Genomic DNA, 20,000 nt, shown 5'->3' with positions numbered 1-20,000 from the left:
TCCGTGCCTTCATTCTGGTTTCTGCACATTTAACAACAAATGTGTGTTGACTGATAAGTGCAAATACGCTGCAGTATATTGAGTTAATGTTTCTAAATATGATTGAGTTAATTTCAATACTAGGTTTTGACATGAGCTACATGTCCTGGCATTCTTTGAATCAGACCATTCTATTGATAGCAGACGTGTACAAAACATGCGTAAGAGTATAACAGCATGTAATTCATAATGATCAATTACAAACAATTACACAGTTATTAATTAACAAATAATTTGAATTAAAAATGTCAAGTCAAGGAATTTATGAAGGCAATATTCTTCCTCACCTCAGACTGTTGCATGACGTGTAGTTAAAACTCACAGCCTCTTAGTAGGCTGTCCTATCCTGTTCTGATGAGATAAACATAAAAGTGACTGTGCAACACACTGTCTAGTCATATGTTACACGGCTCCCTATTTGGCATACTACATTTGGCAGTATTCCAAATCTACCTGTCTGAGCACCTTGCAGGTACGGGTAGTGTCGAGGTCTATGTAACCCTGTCTGGTCGGCCAAAACCGGTTCAGAGAAAAGGCTGTCATGTGCAATTTGTGATGTAAGTGAATAGCAATGGAAGCGTAGACTGACAGTGTAATTTACAAAGACATCTATGTCCCTACAAGTTAAAGAACAACACAAACATCGATAAAAAATAATCCTGAAATAAATAAATTGCGTACAAATGAATATTATTAAATACAGAAATCAATCAATGGAAAGACATAAAACAATTAATTAATCGCTGTTGATGCTGGGTACTTTTCACTTAAGAACCACAACTTGTGCGTTGCCAAGTAACGTCATGACTTATTTGGTTGGATAATGTGTGGATATGCAAGACAAGACACGTCAGTGACGAACACGTACGTTAGAAGTAACAGCAACAAATCAACAATGAAATGGCAGATCGTCTTGCATCGAGTACGTGTCACCACTTATCGCAAAGGTATTTTAAAAAGCAAACAGTATCACTCCACAATACACACATGTGTTGTGAAGGACACAACAAGAAGAGAGTCTATATCAGGATTCGAGTCATATCTACATTAATGACGAAGTCTTGCCTATTCACGGGGACAATCTTTACAAGAAAATTAACCCTCGCTATTTTTCAAAACGTACGTCGCAGTTGAGCCCATACACTTGGCTGTGTGCTGGAATGTTGGCCCAATCCATGTGATCGTGTTTACTATTTCGAAGCTTAAACCATTTAATAGCCTAGTTGATGCTCACAAGCTTAAACATGTAATACTGAGAGGCGCTCTATACTTTTTTTTATCAGTAGCTTATTCATTCACAAGACGTGTTGACTAAACATGGACACGGATAAAGACCCAAAACCATCAACAAAGGGGTACCCGCAAAATGCTTTATTCTCAGACCAAATCCACAAAAGTCCGAAAAGTACCAAACACATGTGAAATATAAACCAGATTAAAAAAGAAAAAAGAAAAAAAGGAATATAACACAATTGAAAAAATAAATGCAAATAAGGACATTATGTGAATAACCGCACAAGATAGTTCTAAAACATACATAAAACACTCTGGTGGCATCAGAGCACTAGTACTAAAAAAAGTCAGATACAGGTGCAGACTCAGTTAAAGCGTATAGGTGCCCAACTGAGAACGCAAGCAAGTTGGGTAAGTAACATGTAATTCTATCAATTCGGATTTTTTGATCAAAAGGAGATGCCTTTTTTGACATGTTTGTCAGTTCAAACTGAACAATCTTCGCCGAGTCAATGCACGTTGCCTTACAAAAAAACCACTGTAGTACCAACAAAACATCATCTTTAAATGAAAAGATAGTTCCACACACAAACAGAAACACATACATACATAAACACACACACACACACACACACACACACACACACACACGTACACACGCATACACGCACGCAAGCACGCATATTCCCCCACACTCACCTCCCACACACACACGTACATACGCACACACACACACGAACATACGCGCACACACACACACACACACACACATGCACATACACACACACACACACACATACCACACACACACACCACACACACACACACACACACACACACACACACACACACAAACAACACGCACATGCGCACTTTTGTAACTTAAATGTCAGTTTCCTTTACCTCACGGGACGGAAACAATTACTGCAGATACTCATGCACGACCATGTATATTGTGCTTTGTTACAATGTCTTTAATTGGTGTGGTGTGAACTATGTTGTATCTGTTGCTGTTGCTGTGGCTGCAGGTTGAGCTTTACAACCTCTATAGCTTCAAGTACAATCGATTTCAAATGAGTGTCATCGAAAGTAAAATTATTTCCTTACGCTGTTTGCATGAAAAACATCGTATGCATACATAATTATTGAACACTCAGTTTAACACAGTAAAATGATATTATTATAAAACCTTTGCGGAAACACATCGTTAGTCTTTCTGATAACTTTCACGTGGGTAGTGCAATCAAGACAGAATGTGGTTTCAATCAGTATATTAATGATGAGGGATCCAGTCGACTTTCTGGTATTTGTTTGTGGGATGCTGCTTTCTGCCAACTATACACAGTGTGATCCTTCATGTAAGTGATCTGTGCGTAGCATAACTATACCCAACGAAAAGCTTCGAATCTGATTAACGCATGTGCAAATGGTTGTGTGTGTGTGTGTGTGTGTATGTGTGTGTGTGTGTGTGTATGTGTGTGTGTGTGTGTGTGTGAGTGTGTGTGCGTGTGTGTGTGTGTGTATGTGTGTGTATGTGTGTGTGTGTGTGTGAGATAGAGAGAGAGACAGAGACAGAGAGACAGATAGAGAGAGAGAAAAACAGAGAGAGAGAGAGACAGAGAGAGAGAGAAATAGACAGAGACAGAGAGAGAGAGAGAGAGAGAGAGATTGTCACTTTTTTATGTGGAACGCTCCATTATACACGTTTTAATCCTCTTTTTTCCAGGTTCAAACATAATATTCCCCAACACAAACAACCAAACTCTTGTTGTACCGGAGCATTCTGAGGTGAACATATCATTCCAAATACGCAACAAATGCCTGGATAATGGTATATCACAATCCACAGTTGAGGTCAAGCACGCCAAAACGGGAAAACTGTTTTGTCAGTTAAATATTTCGAAATTAGGTTGCGAGCAAACAGATCCTCCAGCCTGCGAATGCCTGGATGAAGACTCCGAAATGTATGGCCTGGTGACTGAAATCCACAGAGAAGACAATGGAACATGGACATGGCATGTACAGACTTCTGTGGTTCACGAACATGAATCCATTGATGTCACTGTAACCTGTAAGTTGAAAGTGTGAACGTGTCAACATTGGTACCCAAAATTATCTAAATATACAGTTATTGATTGATTTGTGGGATGATTAAAGGAATTATAGATTTGTTGATTGACTTGTTGATTTTGTTTGTCGATTTATTGTGGTTTGTTCTTTATTTACTTGTATTTTATTTTATTGAAGCGATGCATTATTTTGCCGAAGTTGTATGTATGAATTTAGAGATGATTTATGTATCTAAAATACTGTTAAGCGTTTGTTTTCAAAGGTTAACAATGTGATTAACATTTCTTTTCACAAACTTGTCTCAAGAATTGGTCAATCCATCGACACTCTCCATCCTGACTCATTCTTATCCCTTTAACAATTCAGGCTTGAATTGGTATTATTTTATTAACAGATCCACCAGAAATAAGCGACTTTTCTCTGAAGGTGGACAACAAGAAAACAGTATCCATTGCACCAGATTCTTCTGTGGCTGTTGTCTGCTCAACACAAAAAGGGTATCCAGGCACACAACCGACTGTCCGGCTTTTATGGGAGAATGGAACGGAGATGAAACCAGTTTACCGAACTGACAATATGCAAATTGTACATGTCATTTCAAACGTGCAATGTGATGACATGGGGTACGTGGTGTGCGACATGGAAGAGCCTGGTGTGAACAGAAGTATAATTCCTCTGCTGATTGAGTGTGAGTTCTCTGCTCTCGCATTTAGTTGAACATGCTTACACTAGAAAACAAAAGCAACGACCAAGCTAAAAACAAAAACGCCAGCAAATCTACAAAAACATAATACGAAATAGTATTATTTTAAGCAATCACCCCACCTTTGTCTAAGAAGGTTAGCATCTCTCTCTCTCTCTATCTCTCTCTATCTCTCTCTCTCTCGATCTCTCTCTCTCTCTCTCTCTCTCTCTCTCTCTCTCTCTCTCTCTCTCTCTCTCTCTCTCTCTCTCTCTCTCTCTCTCTCTCTCTCTCTCTCTGACAGGATCTTGCGTAATATTGGCGGTGGTATAGGCAGTGCACCAGGTGATTGACAATCTGGATGATAAAAGATCTCACTCCACGATGCGAACGACTGTGCTAAACCTAGAAGACACAGACACTCAACGCGGTCTGGTTTCCATGCCGCGACGGAAACGATGAATATTGTGTATTGTTTTAAATGTCTCGCAAAGCTGTACCCTTTACCCCAACCAACCCATTTTGAAATGAACCTTCGTGTTTATTCAATAAAATGTCAAAGCGTCAAAGCGTCTCTCTCTCTCTCTCTCTCTGTCTCTCTCTCTGTCTCTCTCTCTGTCTCTCTTCTCTCTCTCTCTCACTATCTGCAATTAAACGGGTGTTAGTTCTTTTGCACTAATTTGATGACTACCTATAAGATCCGTGCCTTTCCGCCCTTTCGAAGAACACAGTGCAGCTGGTTTTGCATGTTGTAGTGTGCTTCGCCGTGTTTTACCCTGAGAATGCAACTGTCCTAGAATCTAGCAAGGGGAAGCAAACAATTGTAAAAGCGATGACTCATTGTTGAATTGAAACGTTACTCTTTCAATGAGGTACACGCTGATCAAGGAAAAAGATCCGTGTTAGTTATGCTTTAAGTTTCCAGCTTAATCCTTAAAAGGCAATGGCATGGTGTATAAAATAATGAGTTACCCTTTTCATCAAACTGAAATGTATCTTTTGTTGTACAGGTCCTCCGAAGTTCACTGGCATTCCTAGAGTAGAGAAAGATGGCCAAAGCACGTTCTTTTCCGTCCCTTTTCGATCACACACAGCAACAATTACTGCCATCAAACTGACTGCCTTGTCTTCCGGAAATGTCAAGCCTGGGTTTCCTTCGCATACATTCTTGCCTCACAAGTGAGCTTGTTTGTTGTTGTGGTTGTAGTCGTGTTTTTGCTGTTATTGTTGTGTTCATTTTCTTAATGTATCTGTGTCGGTTTATATAAGTATGTATGTTCTTCTCTGTCATTTTATCTGTCCGTACATGCAGTTGTATTTGCGTGTGGATGGAATGTAGGCGTGTTTTGGGAGTTCCAACTCGTACATCGAACATGATGGTTTATGAAGAATTGAGAAGATATCGTTTGTATAGCAATGCCTATTTACGATGTTTGCGGTATTGATTCCACTTGCTTGAAATGGATGATACGAAAACGGCTTCCGAAACAGGCATATTAAATCCTTTAAACTTTGGATGAACATGGACACAAGTTTTGGGCAACTGATGTTCGAGTAGTATTGTCAAAAACAGGTTTTTATTTCGTCTGACTCCCACACGTTTTAAGTGTTTTTGTTTTTACGTGTATGTAAGTTAAGATTGATGAATGTTTAGTAAGGATGGGCCAAAACTATTCGATTGAATACTGCTACAGTTTGTATTACACATTTAACCTTCACCGGATCACGATTTGGACGATGATGTGGGTCGTGTACGACCCCTACTTTTTAAAGAAAGAGTCAAGGTTGAAAGTATGGGTCGTACACGATCCAACCCATTCTAGTAGTTCCATATGGGTCGCCCATGACCCACATTATCCGGACTGCCCAGTTTGAATTACGTTATTGTTTATTTCTTTGTTTACAAAGATAATCCCTTTGAAAATGGTCAATGGGAGGGTCCTTTAATGGGTTATCAGGACATGTTGTCTGTGGAACTGTATATATTTCAATTGTTAACATTTACTATTTTCGAGTTGGGCTCGCCCAGTTTAGACTAGATGTGCTTCCAATTAATGGACATTTGAAAAAGTTATTAAATATAGAGAATCCATGAGGTGTAGGTCTCTTGCAACAATGTACATATACTACGCGATTAGACGGAAAAAAAATGTGTTTTCTGAGCTAAATTGCAAATGAATATGTTGATGTTGACCTTCCCAGAGTACAATCAGTTATATTGTTCTTCTTCTGTTCTCTGTCGAGACCTCCCCCCCTCCCCCTCCCCCGCTCCCCTCCACCGCTCCCCTCCCCCGCTCCCCTCCCCCCTCCTATTTGGGCATGTGGCCTTCGTACAATAAACCATTCAGTGTTCAGTGTTCTCTGTCTGTCTCTGTCTCTATCTCTCGATCCCTCTCTCTCTCTCTCTCTCTCTCTCTCTCTCTCTCTCTCTCTCTCTCTCTCTCTCTCTCTCTCTCACGCATTATTACTTATGTTTAAAAAAGGAAGTGTTGTCTGACTTATTGTACTTGCTATTTCAGCGCCTGGAATGTATTTGGAAGTCCACCAGATCTCAAACTGAAAATCAAAGTGACAGATAAAAAGGTTGAAATAGGGGGTCAGTGGCAAATGCAGTTGTCCAACGGGGATGGTTCGGATGTTGTGGTGTTCAACATAGGAGAAGGTAAGGTCTCTCTCGTTTGTCCAAACGACTATATCTAATTTTCGACTTTTGCTCTTTTCTGTTGTTGTTGTGTTGATCGTTGTAAGTTGCGCAGCTATTTTCCAAGTTTAATTCTCATAATATTGTGTGTTAATATTTCAAGGTAATGAAATACCAGACAAGAGACTTTTCTTTAAAAAACACACACAAACAAAAACAACATGAAATGCTATAAAGATCTACAGGGGGTTTACCATAGAGCTTAACATGCATGATTTATTTTGTAACAATCTAAACGCATATTAGTTTAGTTTGTTGTTGGCTTAATTCTACTTCAATCTTACTTCACAAAGAGAATGTGTTTAATACTCTCTATCTCTCTCTCTCTCTCTCTCTCTCTCTCTCTCTCTCTCTCTCTCTCTCTCTCTCTCTCTCTCTCTCTCTCTCTCTCTTCTCTCTCTCTCTCTCTCTCTCTCTCGCTCTCTCTCTCTCTCTCTCTCTCTATCTTACTCTCTCTCTCTCTCTCTCTCTCTCTCTCTCTCTCTCTCTCTCTCTCTCTCTCTCTCTCTCTCTCATAAACTAAATCTGGGTTATTTGATTTCAGAGACCACAACTGGTATCCCTAATGCAACATATATCATCCACCCACCGCTTGGAGCTCTTGGTATCAGTACCATCAGTGTCATTTGTGGACTCTTGCTTGTTGTGACGATCTCTTGTATCATCATCAGAACAGGTAAATTATGCGTATTTGGGGTGCGTTGGGACTAGACCGACCTCACTGCGTACACGGCGCTCATGTTCACTGCTACAAATCTGCATAATTGTGCAGGCTTTCGCATTAAATAAGAGTATACTTACACTTGAACACATACCAACATGGTTGCAATCTGCGTAAAACAGAAATGTATTGCTCATCTTATTTAGCAGATTGTCGAGGGTCACCATGGGGGGGGGGGGGGGAGGGGGTCTGTGCACGTGCACGTTGAGGCCAAAAGTGCCATGCACGGTGATCCACGGTGCACGTTACGAAAAAGCTCCATGCACGGTGCACGCCGGACCTCTGTGCACGGTGCACGCTACGAGAATTTCCCCATTCCCATGCACGTTACGTCCAAAAAGCCCATTCCCGGTGCACGTGGTAAAGCATCGCCCCCCTCATTGTCATGTCACTTACACATTTTTTCAACATAAACATTTCACGTTAAACAGGAAACAGTCAGACTGTTCCCTAGTGGCATGTGTTTGGGTTTGAGGATGCTCTTATCACGTCTTAAAAGCCGGATTACATCTGTGGTGGTTAATATGATCGCTCACACACACAAACATGTCCGTTTAGCATCTACAGTCAGTACCACAAAGCTGCACTGTGCATATGGTTTATAAGAACGTGACCTTAAGACATCAATTGTAGAGGCGCACTATAAGAGGAAATGTGTGCATCAGCGGTTGAAGAACAATATTTGAACAAATCGGACACCCCTTTGTAACATGTATTTAAACCCGTTTTGCAGTACATGTATCCTTTTACACTGGTTGTATTTGTGAATGCCTATAAGGCCTAAAAAAAAAATAGGTGTGGTTACGGTAACCCGACCTACCCTATTTTTAGGGGCCGACCCTATAACTTTTTATTACATCTGTCAACAACAAAAAACAAAAAAACCCGAGTACAGAAAACGCAATGAAAGCGAAAGCGCTCGAGTCGCACACTTATTTCCCTGTCAAGTAGGTTTAATTTGTACACATTAAAAAAAAAGTAAAAAAAAAAAAAAGTGATTGCCTACCTTCCTACCCTATTTTTGGGGGGCTATGTTACCTTAACCACACCTATTTTTTTTGTGCCTAAACGTACGTTTAACTTTTTTCTGCATTTTTATATTTCTAACAAAGTCAGTATATACATTTCCACATTCAGTCATTCAAAAGAAAACAAAAGCAAAGCCTCTCGGCGCATTCCTCGTATCATGTTTTATTAATTTGTCTCCAAACCATTTTACAGTACGAAAGCCTCAGTCCCGCATTTACGAGAATAACCCTGCCCAAGGGCCTCCCAGAGGATTGCCACACCGTCCACAAGGACTTCAACATGCAGCAATCGCTATGCACGATCTGCAAGAGCGACAGAGCAGACAGTCTGATGAGTCTCACAGCAACCACACTTATGAAGAGGTGGATGACACGTCATCTGGTTCCGAAACAGGTGAGTATCGTAAATATTCAAGCTCTGAATACAACACTGACAAACGGTGCATTTGGTCTTAATTTGCATTTAACTATGTGTTTAGAAGCATATTAATTTAGAGTTGATTAGGAAATAAACGCTAGATATATTTTAATGGAACAGACAGTAGTTTAGTAGGGTTAGTAGTGATGACGGGAGTAGCGGTAGTATAGTGGTAGCAATTGTAGTACAAGGTAAAGGTATTCCCGTTACCATATTTGGTCAGCAGTGGAGCAAGTTGTTAGAGATTTTAACTTGTCAGTGCCAGCTTTATGAGGGCGGTGCCAAACTCATCTCTCTCGCCTTCCCGAGCCCTACATGAGTGACTGGAGAGCACTCAGAATAAGAAAAAATTGTACCCGGCTCAAGTATGGGTCGATTCCCAACCGTCAGTGTGAGAGACAAGCAATATAACCACTGTGCCACTCCTTCTCTGAATTGTACTAGTAGTACACTTTGTTGTTTACCATTTGCTTAAAGTTGGCACCCTCGTAAAGACTCCTACTCATATTCGATTTACAGAGAGGAGGAGGGGGGTGGGGTGGGTAAAAACGAAGAATACAGTCGTGAATATCGACGCCCAACGGTGCTCTAATTGTTCAACCATAACGGAAAAATGATTGATTTTACAGTCGGCTTACGGTAAATTGTCCAGATGTGTTAACATTGATAAAGAAAGGCTACTTGGACGCTTGCCTAGTAGTCGATGTCATTTATTCAAAGAAAATCGGACTTAAAGTGTAAAAGAACAGAGTCCAAATTTAGCGATTACCAAATTGGCAAACCACAACTGGTCAACACATTCAATGCTACAATGGATGCAATTCAAGTGTTACTTTCATCTGCACGTGTATATATCAATTATGTGAATGGCTGCACAGTTGTCGTCGAGTCACAAATTGGATACTCACTGACACAAGGAAGAATTTCAATGTCGTTTGCCAAGTGTGTACATGGATTATTGCCAACCCTCTACATTCGCAGTTATTAAAATCAATGTCCCAACACCTCTGTACATTATGAGGAAAATGTTCTTTTATGCTTGTCCCTCTAAATATTAACATTGGTCTTCGTGGAAATGGTCGATCCCTTAGTAACATTACCACCCTCTCCTCTTTGAAAAAATATCTGTTATTTTTACTGCACATGTAAACTATTATGCAAATGTGCTGTAAGATATGTATCCTACCCAAATCAAAAGACCGCTTACGATACTAGCAGTAGTGTTTAATGTCCATTTCAGGAATACGTGTGCCTTCCACGAAACATAAAACGGAAGGAAGGTGAATGAAGCATATGAATCAAAATAGAATTCTAATTTTTATTTCAAATAGACACTCACAATGCACGTAAATATCACATTGAATGGTTTTCCGAGTTGCAAATAGTTTGAATATCTAAAAAAAAAATTCTGTAAGTAATCGATAATGAAATACAGGACACACGCATTATCCAATGCTAAGCTTACTTATCAAAAGCTTTGTCTTGGTTTGTTCTTCTCCAAAGCCTTTGATTACAACTTTGCCAAGGTACAAAAGCAAAGATGCGTACATTCTTTTGGTGGGGAGTGATAGTGAGGAGGATGGTGGAGGGTAAAAGGCACATCCAATTGTATAGACTTATCCAAAAGCTCAAGAGAGCAGCTACTTGAACCAATTGTTCCCAAATATGAAACAGGTGCCCAAGGAGATGTCTCCGACCAAAGAATGGATTCTAGTGCTGACGACTACTATCTTCATCCAGTCGGTTCTACAGCAGACCTGAGAGCAACACAGGCTTCTTCCACTCCTTCACAACCAGATGACAGCCAGAAAGACGCACGAGCACGCTCTTGTGCTAGCTTCAGAAAAGACATGAAGCCAGCAAGCACTGTAAATCCTAAGTCGTTCGCAATGTCTTGTAAGAATGATGAGTCTGCGTCCCTTGATGCAGCCAGCTTCCTGAAATGCGAAGGAAAGATTGACGATCCTTGCTATGTTAATACGCATCTTTAAAGGCATGTAACAGTCTTAACCCATCGCAAAGACACTTTGAAGCTCCGACGTTCTAAGACGTCTGCCTTTCCTTATACTCCAAGGTATTAGGCATATATAATAATTAGAATCTCGCCTGATTTGTCGCAGATCTTCAATATGCTACCCAATTGTTACATACGTATATGAATATCCCTTTTTGCATCCATTTGCATGCATCCCACCCGTCTTTAATTCCTTGAGACTACAAGATGCTTAATCGGGGGTGGGAGTGTTGGCAGTGGGGGAAAGACTATATAAAAAGACTATATGTATAATATATATATAATAGATACTGGGTCACAACTATGGGACATGGACACCAGGAAAAAAAGTAGGACTGAATTGAGTGAAATACTCTTTTTTAAGTACAAAAGACATGCCTGTATCTTTTTCTGTCAAAGAGAGGACCTTTCATATCGGGGTTTCTTTAGAAATGACAATTAGACACATGCAGTACGCTCTATGTCGTGGGTTACATGGTTTCCACTTTAGGCTTCAATATCCCACAGGAAAGAACTTTAGCTCAGTTATTGCATGTGGCATGTGGACAACATTGATAAATAAATATGCAAACATGAAAGTTTGAAATTACAAGTTTCCATAAGTTAACTAGATCGAAGTAGAAAGTGGAAACCGTAACCCACGCAATTTCCAGGTGCAACAGTTTTTCTTGTAGGTCAAATGTAGCAACTAGCCTTTTGGGCACCCTTTTGGGTTTTAATACATGATAGAAAGATTTAAGTGAGCAAAAAGTTTTCGATCTGTGCTCACTGGGTTTATGTGTATAGAGATAATACTGTCGTGAGTTACATGGAAACCATAGTTTGTAATGTCTTTTATTTCCAAAGAAAAGAACTAAAACTTGATTATTGCATGTGGACTACATAGATAAATAACTATGCATACATGAAAGTTTGAAATTTTCAAGTTTCCATAAGCGACAATCCTAAATGAGAGAATTAATCGATTGTCGATCGTGCGTTGCAGAAGAATCGAAAATTTCATAATGGCGCCGATCATGAGAACACATGTGCTGCTCAAACTTTGCTCCAGATCAAGCTTTAATCAGCAAAATATCGCAAAATTCGTCGATGAATATATGCTACAATTGTCAAAAAAGATTTTACAGGTCTCAAACAGTGAAGATACAGCGTGGTCTGTCGTGAGTTACGTCTCAAAAACCGGAAACGAATACGATTGGGTGGATAAATTCTCATTGTCTATTCACATGACCGGGTCAAACGTCATGAATGGAACTTTCCACGGTGTTCCCGCGATCTCACAACGCGTGTGTGATAGGCAATGCGGGATTTGTCGTCTGCTGTGGCCATGCTTTCGTGCATTACAGATGGAAACGAAACAAGGGTGGGGTACATTCAAGCGCGATTATAAGCTGAAATAAATTTGTTTCCTACCGTAGTGCTGTGTTTTGAAAACCTAAATGTTGTTGAAATAAATAAATAATGACTTTGAATAACTTTGAGGTTTCCTTTGTTCAGCAGATCGCATTTTTTGATGAAGTTGAAACCGGAAACGACGGTAACCCACGATTACGTGTTTTCTTTGCCGATCAAACTCCCAGAAGAAGAAAAATAGATGTAATTCTTGAGTGTGTATGTCGAGAATAATCCTTCAGCTGACCCATAAACATCACAATAAAATTCACAGAGCTTTATTCTCCATTATGTACAGCTGCAACACAGACTGGTGTATTTTTGTCCCAGTTTTAGGTGCTGTTTTGGGGGCATTTTGGCTAAAAATTAAATCGTTTAAAACCCACAGCAATGTTTGGAAACCCAAACTTGGTTGTTACAGTAAGTCAAATCCATCCCCTTTGACATCAAAGCATCCCCTTTGTCATCCATTGCTCAGAGATATTGTGACAGTCATTCAAAGTTGACAACCCATAGTATTTCCCAGTATCTAGGACGTGCACATATAATAATAATAAATATATATATATATCTATAAAACATCAGAAATTGTGAAAGAAACAATTAAAAGTCAGCAGAGACTTTCTTCCGAGATTTGTTAAAATCTCTTAGCAGAGATAGAGAGAGAAATAAGTATCTCTTCACAGACAGCCTATTGGGAGCATCAGACCCTCCTCAAGGGGGACCGAGATTTGCAAAGCAAATAATAATATAATATAATAATTATATAATAATATAATAATAATATAATAGTCTTTTTATATAGTCTTTCCCCCATATATATAAGACTATATAAAGAGAGGGGAAGGAGAGATGATCAGTATTAGCAAGGAATGAGATTATAAGTTCGAAAGTGCGTTCATGTAATTACCTTCACTGTTTTTCTCCATGCAGATTGATGCTGTAATTATTATTCTAGTCATGCTATCAATGTTTGATTAGAACAATGTCATGTCTAAGCCTCAAAGTATATCCGATTTACTGTTGTTGGCATGTTGATTATGATTGGAGTGATGATAATGATATTGATGATGATTGTTGCTTCTGTGCTCTTATTGATGCTGTTCTTGTTGTGATTGTTGTTGTTGTTGTTGTAATTGTCGTTGTTGTTGCTGTTCATGATGTTGTCCCCGTTTGATGTGTTTTGGTGTTCGTGTTGATGTCACTGTTGTAACTATTGTTGTTGTTGTTGTTGTTGTTGTTGTTGTTGTTGTTGTTGTCGTTGTTGTTGTTGTTGTTGTTGTTGTTGTCGTTGTTGTTTTAGAGTGTGTGGTTGTTGTCGTGTTTGTTGTTGGTGGTGGTGGTGAAGTTGTTGTCGTCGTTGTTGTTGATGTTGTTGTTGTTGTTGTTGTTGTTGTTGTTTATGTTACTCAAACAGTTTGTACAAAACCGTGAAGTTGTACATGTGAAAGAACATTGCTATTTAAAGGTGTTTGCACCAACTATATTTTGATTGATAGAAAAACAAAATGATATGCACACAAATGTAGTTTTAACCTTATTAAACTTTCACCATTAGACAGGTTAAATAGAAAATGGCATAAGTGAATCGTTTATCGCTGTAACTCACACTATAATCAAGAGTGATAAGCCTACTGGATAACCGGGACAGGGTTAAGATGACCTAGGCAGAGGTGTACTCGAAAATAGCTAAGCAAGGGAACATAATATATGTTACTGTTGTACGAACTATCTGATGAGATAAGTTGTACTGCAGGTACACGGTTATAACTGAAAGGTGAAGTCTTTATGACTTCATTGCGATTTTCTCGGGAACACGTACACGTTACAGGGAAGTTATTTTTTCGAGATAGTGTAGTAAACCATGCATAGGGACTGGGTCAAATGGCGCCAACTAGCCAGGATGTCGGTTTTAATAACAAAGGCACGGGTGGTGTTGATAAGTGGTGGTATTCTGACAATGACAACGCACGAAGTTGTTTAAGAAAAAGACATCTGAGACAGATAAAATCTGTCCACCCGTCCTTTTATGCTGCTGAGAAATATTTAGTTAAAGGAATAAATGAGTTGAGTAATGTACTGTCAATCACATACTCTGGTTTGATACATTAAGAAAGAGGCAGATGGGAAAAGCACGAACAGACAAATATAGATGAAGGCAAATTAGAAAGCAAACAGATAAATAAGGAAATACACTACATACACAAACGAGTAAGAACGACACAAGACATGCGACTGTTGTGTATCAATTAGTTCTTTATTGTATATATTTTACTTTGCTTAAAAGCATCCGCCAAATTATAGTGTTAACGCACATAACTGTTGTTTTCTTGGAAAATGTATGTCATAGCTTTCATGAATAGAATGCGCATTTTATGATGTTTTTTTTTATTACATTTAAGCATGCTAAATTTGTGTTTTTAAATTTTCCAAGAACATGTTGTTGTTCTTCTTTTGTTCTCTCATTTTTGATTGCTTTCTTATGACTGTTTTTCTAGTGCTTTTGTTTAACCTTTTTTTCCTTGGAGCATCGTTACTGTTGTTCAGTCAGAACAAACAAAACTGTGTTATGCTAATGAAAAAACGCACCATGTTGGTGGTATGGAGGTGGGCGCAAGTAATAGACATAGCAGCAATCAGAAAGAGTAAATAAAGAACCCTTGTCTTGACGTGCAACCAGAGAGTAGGAGCTGAAAGTTGCGTGAACTTTTTCAGTTTAAACTTTGGGTTGTGTGATCCTACCATTTTAGGTTTGCAAATAATGTTTATTCCACTGACGTATTTGCGCTGTGTCTTAATTACTTCTTTTGAACAAAATAGTGTTTTTTGAATAAAAAGGCTTTAACATGATTGAGATTAATGATGCCCTTTGGGTTGAGGTTCATTGGTGTGTATTATGTGTGTCTTTGTTTGGTCGTGTGTGTGTGTGTGTGTGTGTGTGTGTGTGTGTGTGTGTGTGTGTGTGTGCGCGTGCATGCGTGCGTGCGTGCGTGGGTGTGTGTGTGCGTGTCTGTGTGTGTGTGCGTGTCTGTGTGTGTGCAGGTAAGTCAAACAGGCATGCATATGTATGCTGTAGAGAACCAAAGTCAAATACTTGGATTACATAAAGACATACATCTAACTGGAGAAAAACATCTGCGACGAAAGGATCAGCGCCAACCATTTAAATAGCTCCTTCACATGTACACCTGGTCTATTCAGGAAGACCAACCTTTTCAAATCTATATTCATAGCTTACTTCACATGTGGCAGTTGTAAGATGACACATACGCTTCTGTTTGACACAAGTCTTAAATAACAGTTGTGGCTCTTAATGTTTGAATGCATGCCAAAAGCATTATTCGTCTCGGCGCATGCTCACAACCAACCGGTCCCACACAAACCAAAACGCTCATGTAAACACGCATTTACACGTATACACACACACATACACACACACACACACACATACACACACACATACACACACACACACACACACGCACATAATTATATACGTCTACACACAAACACACGAAGACAGATAGAATGACAGAGGGAGATTAAGAAAGAAAAAAAGATAGAGAGAGAACTGACGCACACGAACATGCCCATACAAACATTCCGACTTGAACAAATATATCAAAATATGCAAGAATTGTCATCATTTCAATTCACACAATAGTATGTTAACAGATCTAACATTTGATTGAATACGATATAAACGCAAACTCACTAAATGAGAAAGACTAGGCAATACAATACAAAACCAAAATCACTAAAATAATGGAATAAACATCTCAGAAACATCAAACAAGCACATTTAACGTGTCGAGTTATAACAAGTGTAAAGGGAAAACACAAGTTACTTCTGGCGATTTTAAAAATCTCAGAGGATGGAAAACATTTGAGTTAGAACTATAATAAGTAGTCCTTAGAAAAAGTGAAAATGTAGTGTCTTTCAAAAAAATAAACTCCGAACCAAACAGCAAAGAAGAAAACATGAGAGAAAAAATATGAAATAACTAAACAAAAATCAAACAAAGAGATAAATCAACAAGAATAAACAGACACGATCAACACTTAACGTAAAGGTGCCCGTCATCGAAACCACACATCCACATCCACGTGCACACACACACACACACACACATACACATACACACACACACACACACACACACACACACACACACACACACACACACACACACACACACACACACACACACCGTTTGTGGCATTTTTTCTCTGCTATGCCGTTTTTGATATTGTATGACCTTATTTTTAATGTTGAAATTTGATAATATAATTATTTACTTTGTATTTTAATTAAATGTACTATGACGATATATGTGCAATTCAAGTAAATATGCAATGAACACGCATACACAGTTTGATTCGACGTGTAGCGTTTAGTTCTTATCAAAGTAAATCTTGAACGGGTGCCAGAGAATTCTTTGAAATACAATATTTTGTCCAAGAAGAAAAATACTCAAATATGTATATGATTCAAGACTTGGTAGAAGGATTTAAAGACACAAAGTGCTTTGCATACTCATGCAAGTTTGGCCCATCAAGTGCAGATTCTGCAGTGTTAAAAACTTCTCAGCCTCTGTTGAATTGCAGGTCCAACGCGTTTTGAGGGTCAAGGTTAGCAAGAGTACGTACAGCCGTACCTGCATAACTGTATGTTATGTCTCTCTTTGTTAATGTATCTACCGTTTGTGTTGTCCCTCTGTCTGTTTGTGCTTCCCTGCTTCATACCGGACTCCCTTATACCTTCGTCCTGTTCTTCTTCTATTCTTCCTTTTTTGCAATATTCACTCATTCATTTATTCATTTGTTTGCTCTCGTTTGTTTATATGATTGTTTTGCGATGTAGATCTGATTCACTTGCTTTTCTTCAAGAAGCTTTGCTCCCGAATGCAAAATAATCCGGTGCCGGTTCTTGTGTTTTTTGGACCTGTAAAACAAACACAATCTTATTAAAATAACGTTATTTACTGTTTGTAAAGTAACTGGGTGCCCTCAGTTGGTTCTTAACTGGTTTGCGAATGCTATCTGAAGAACATATCTTGCAAAACCGTATATGTATCATCATTAAATCTGTTGAGGAGACTGGGGATGAGTTTCTGGGCAATACTAGATTGGCTTCAGGCGACCCCCGTTCCATTTTTGTGTGGGGGGGAAGGGGTGTCTTGATGTGCTTTTTTCATTCATTAAATGACAAAAATAAATAACATTATAGCACGAAACCCGGGTGTTTGTAAGTATTAGCTTTTCATCAGATACTTACCTTTTTATGAGTAGAATAGTTCCGAATATAAGGACAGCCAAGATGAAACAAATGAGAATCGCATACATTAACATTGTTAATGTATGCAATGAACTGTCCCATGTATCTGGTTTTTCTGGACCTGCACAAAAATAGAGAACAAACCGTGTCATGGCCATTAACTAGGTGTCTACATACTCATTGTGTTTCTCTCTCTCTCTCTCTCTCTCTCTCTCTCTCTCTCTCTCTCTCTCTCTCTCTCTCTCTCTCTCTCTCTCTCTCTCTCTCTCTCTCTCTCTCTCTCTTACCTTCTTATGGGTGGAATAGATACAAATAAACTGCCTTTATCTTTTATCATTGAATGTTCCACTCAATTATCTGCTTGCGACATGACTATTGACACAAATCATGTTGATCTAAATTATTTATCGTAGTCAATACAGGAAAACTTAAATATTGTTTAACTTGAGCACAATTAAACAGTCTATCCATCCAAGAAAGCCAAAATGCATGTCAGTATATGCCTAACCAAGACAACATTTAGATACAAGATAACCTCCTATTCATATTCAAAGTCAAAGTGTCGAGGAGGTACAGCAAACCACCAAGTTTTAGGCATTACTTTTTATTTATAAGAATGGATTGAGGCAAAGCCAACATAAAGTTAGACAGACAGACGGGCAGGCAGGTAGGCGAACAGACTACCAAGTTGATACATTCAGAAAAGAAGACTGTTGGATAACATGAGAATAGAAAAGACAAAACCATACGGGAAAGCAGATTAAACACAAAAATACATACGGTCATCAACGTTCATGGTGCACGTTTTGCTTCGTCCGGATCCCAAGTCCGCCTTGCAGACGTACTGCCCAGACTTGGCAACATTTCCCGTGAGAACTCTGTGGCCATCCCTGGAGCTGTGTTCAGATCGGATCTCCAATCCATCACTGTGTTCAAAGCAGGGTTCTGCTTCTGTGTTGCAGCGAATAAGCTCTTCTGTGACAAGAGGTGAAGGCATATATAAGGCAATATAAGGTACCGCATCTTGATGTAAGGCAAGGAAAGACAGCCCAACGTTTCTGAAATCAAAGGGTTTTCTAGAAATAAAACCAAGTAATTTTATTCCAGAAATCTGTGTATATGATTTTTGCCTTTTAAGTGTTTGTCCAAAATAAATCTGCGAAAACGTATATATTTTTAAAAAACACATAAAACACAAAATATCTGATATCAACTCCACAACCATCACTAGTGGTGCTGCATCATCATTCACTACTTCTACTTAACAACAACAACAACAACAACAACAACAACAACAACAACAACAACAACAACAACTATACTACTACTTCTACTATACTACTACTATACTACTACTACTTCTACTACTACTACTACTACTACTACTACTACTACTAGTTCTACTACTACCAAATGATTACCTTGATGTGAGTTATAAGGGTTGTCATATCTTTCCAGCATAACACTGGCAGCGTTCAAGCTGTCAGGAAAGATGCAGGTCACTGGTGCTGTCTGTTCTCGGGAAAGTTGCACTGGTGCAAAACAGGTTATTTTTGCGTCTGTGTCTTTCATCTCGCCTAAAAGGAACAAAGATACTAAATATGTAAATCATAAGTGAATACAACACTATTTATCAGTTTAAAAAAACCACAGATATGGGCTTCTTCAATTACCCTTAATTGCTAAACATAAGTGGCCAAAATCAGCCTACAATAAGTGTAAAGCACCGCTAGATGTATCATACAAAAAATCATCCAAGAAAAACCCAAAACAACCTTTTTTTTAACTCAAGAAAACATTTCGAAAAAATCAATTCCAAAGAAAATAAAGAAGTCTTAACAGTAGCATGAATTGTAATTGTGCTGATTTGCCATCCTGAATACTTAACTACATGTTTATTCTAAACAAAGCGGGAACATGTCATACCTTCCACTGACAAGCTGCAGTCTTCTATGTGCAGGTCATCCCCGTGCGGTAATGTGGTGCACGTGTAGTTCCCAGCATGTTCTGGTTGTGCACAAAGGATGTCCAGTGTGACATTGTGGCCTTTGACCATGGCCTTGTAACCAGGTTGAAAGTCGCATGTCAGAGAACTATCCTTCCAGGAGCAGATTGCCACGATCACTGAGATCAAGAATAATGTATCATACATCTGAGGCATGCCAACATTATATGAAGGGCATTCGAAAAAATACGATCTTGTTTCAAAGTAGAAAGTTCAAAATAACAAAAAGTAATGATTGTTAAAAAAATAAAAAATACATTGCAACACACTACCGCTTTGAAGGACCCACATTCCTTCTGCCTAAACAGAATATTACATTAAGCAAAACGCGTTTTATTAAAGTAGGAAAGCCTTTTCATCTGCAAGGACAATGTTTTCAGTCATAAAAATAATTCTCCATTAATGACTCCATCCTCGTT

At 38.9% G+C, this 20,000-nt stretch overlaps 2 protein-coding genes and 2 long non-coding RNA genes across 5 annotated transcripts in view; 2 read left to right on the top strand and 2 right to left on the bottom strand.

Annotated features, from left to right (window-relative positions):
* The window catches only part of LOC138972317 (uncharacterized), a 5,382-nt gene extending 4,403 nt beyond the window's left edge, over positions 1 to 979 (bottom strand). Inside the window, exons 1-3 of one of the 2 annotated variants that reach the window (XR_011457553.1) lie at positions 908 to 979; positions 327 to 390; positions 1 to 21 (exon numbers count right to left, since the gene is read on the bottom strand). The exon at positions 1 to 21 is cut by the window's left edge and continues 54 nt beyond it. This is a non-coding gene — a long non-coding RNA (uncharacterized lncRNA). Of the gene's footprint in view, positions 22 to 326; positions 685 to 907 lie in introns of those variants that run through there. The other variant, XR_011457552.1, reaches the window with a different exon arrangement.
* A 1,515-nt stretch (positions 980 to 2,494) lies between these two features.
* Positions 2,495 to 4,025, top strand: LOC138973543 (uncharacterized). The gene is made up of 3 exons (XR_011458059.1): positions 2,495 to 2,630; positions 2,999 to 3,343; positions 3,737 to 4,025. It is a non-coding gene; the product is annotated as an uncharacterized lncRNA (long non-coding RNA).
* Positions 4,026 to 4,838: 813 nt separating this feature from the next.
* On the top strand, positions 4,839 to 15,154 carry LOC138973542 (uncharacterized). Its single transcript, XM_070346259.1, has 5 exons — positions 4,839 to 5,203; positions 6,544 to 6,686; positions 7,270 to 7,401; positions 8,668 to 8,868; positions 10,567 to 15,154. The coding sequence occupies exons 2-5, from the start codon at positions 6,632 to 6,634 to the stop codon at positions 10,881 to 10,883; spliced, it is 705 nt and encodes a 234-aa protein (XP_070202360.1). The 5' UTR covers positions 4,839 to 5,203; positions 6,544 to 6,631; the 3' UTR covers positions 10,884 to 15,154.
* Positions 15,155 to 15,933: 779 nt separating this feature from the next.
* LOC138973541 (uncharacterized) overlaps positions 15,934 to 20,000 on the bottom strand; it is a 5,416-nt gene continuing 1,349 nt past the window's right edge. Inside the window, exons 4-8 of the mRNA XM_070346258.1 lie at positions 19,503 to 19,700; positions 18,998 to 19,153; positions 18,357 to 18,551; positions 17,577 to 17,697; positions 15,934 to 17,243 (exon numbers count right to left, since the gene is read on the bottom strand). Of these exons, the coding sequence (XP_070202359.1) occupies positions 17,117 to 17,243; positions 17,577 to 17,697; positions 18,357 to 18,551; positions 18,998 to 19,153; positions 19,503 to 19,700 (797 nt within the window). The 3' untranslated portion in view covers positions 15,934 to 17,116. The remainder of the gene's footprint in view (positions 17,244 to 17,576; positions 17,698 to 18,356; positions 18,552 to 18,997; positions 19,154 to 19,502; positions 19,701 to 20,000) is intronic.

This window comes from Littorina saxatilis, linkage group LG8, assembly GCF_037325665.1.
Source record: "Littorina saxatilis isolate snail1 linkage group LG8, US_GU_Lsax_2.0, whole genome shotgun sequence".
NCBI classification, from domain to species: Eukaryota; Metazoa; Mollusca; class Gastropoda; order Littorinimorpha; family Littorinidae; genus Littorina; species Littorina saxatilis.
This window is presented reverse-complemented; position numbering and strand designations above follow the sequence as displayed.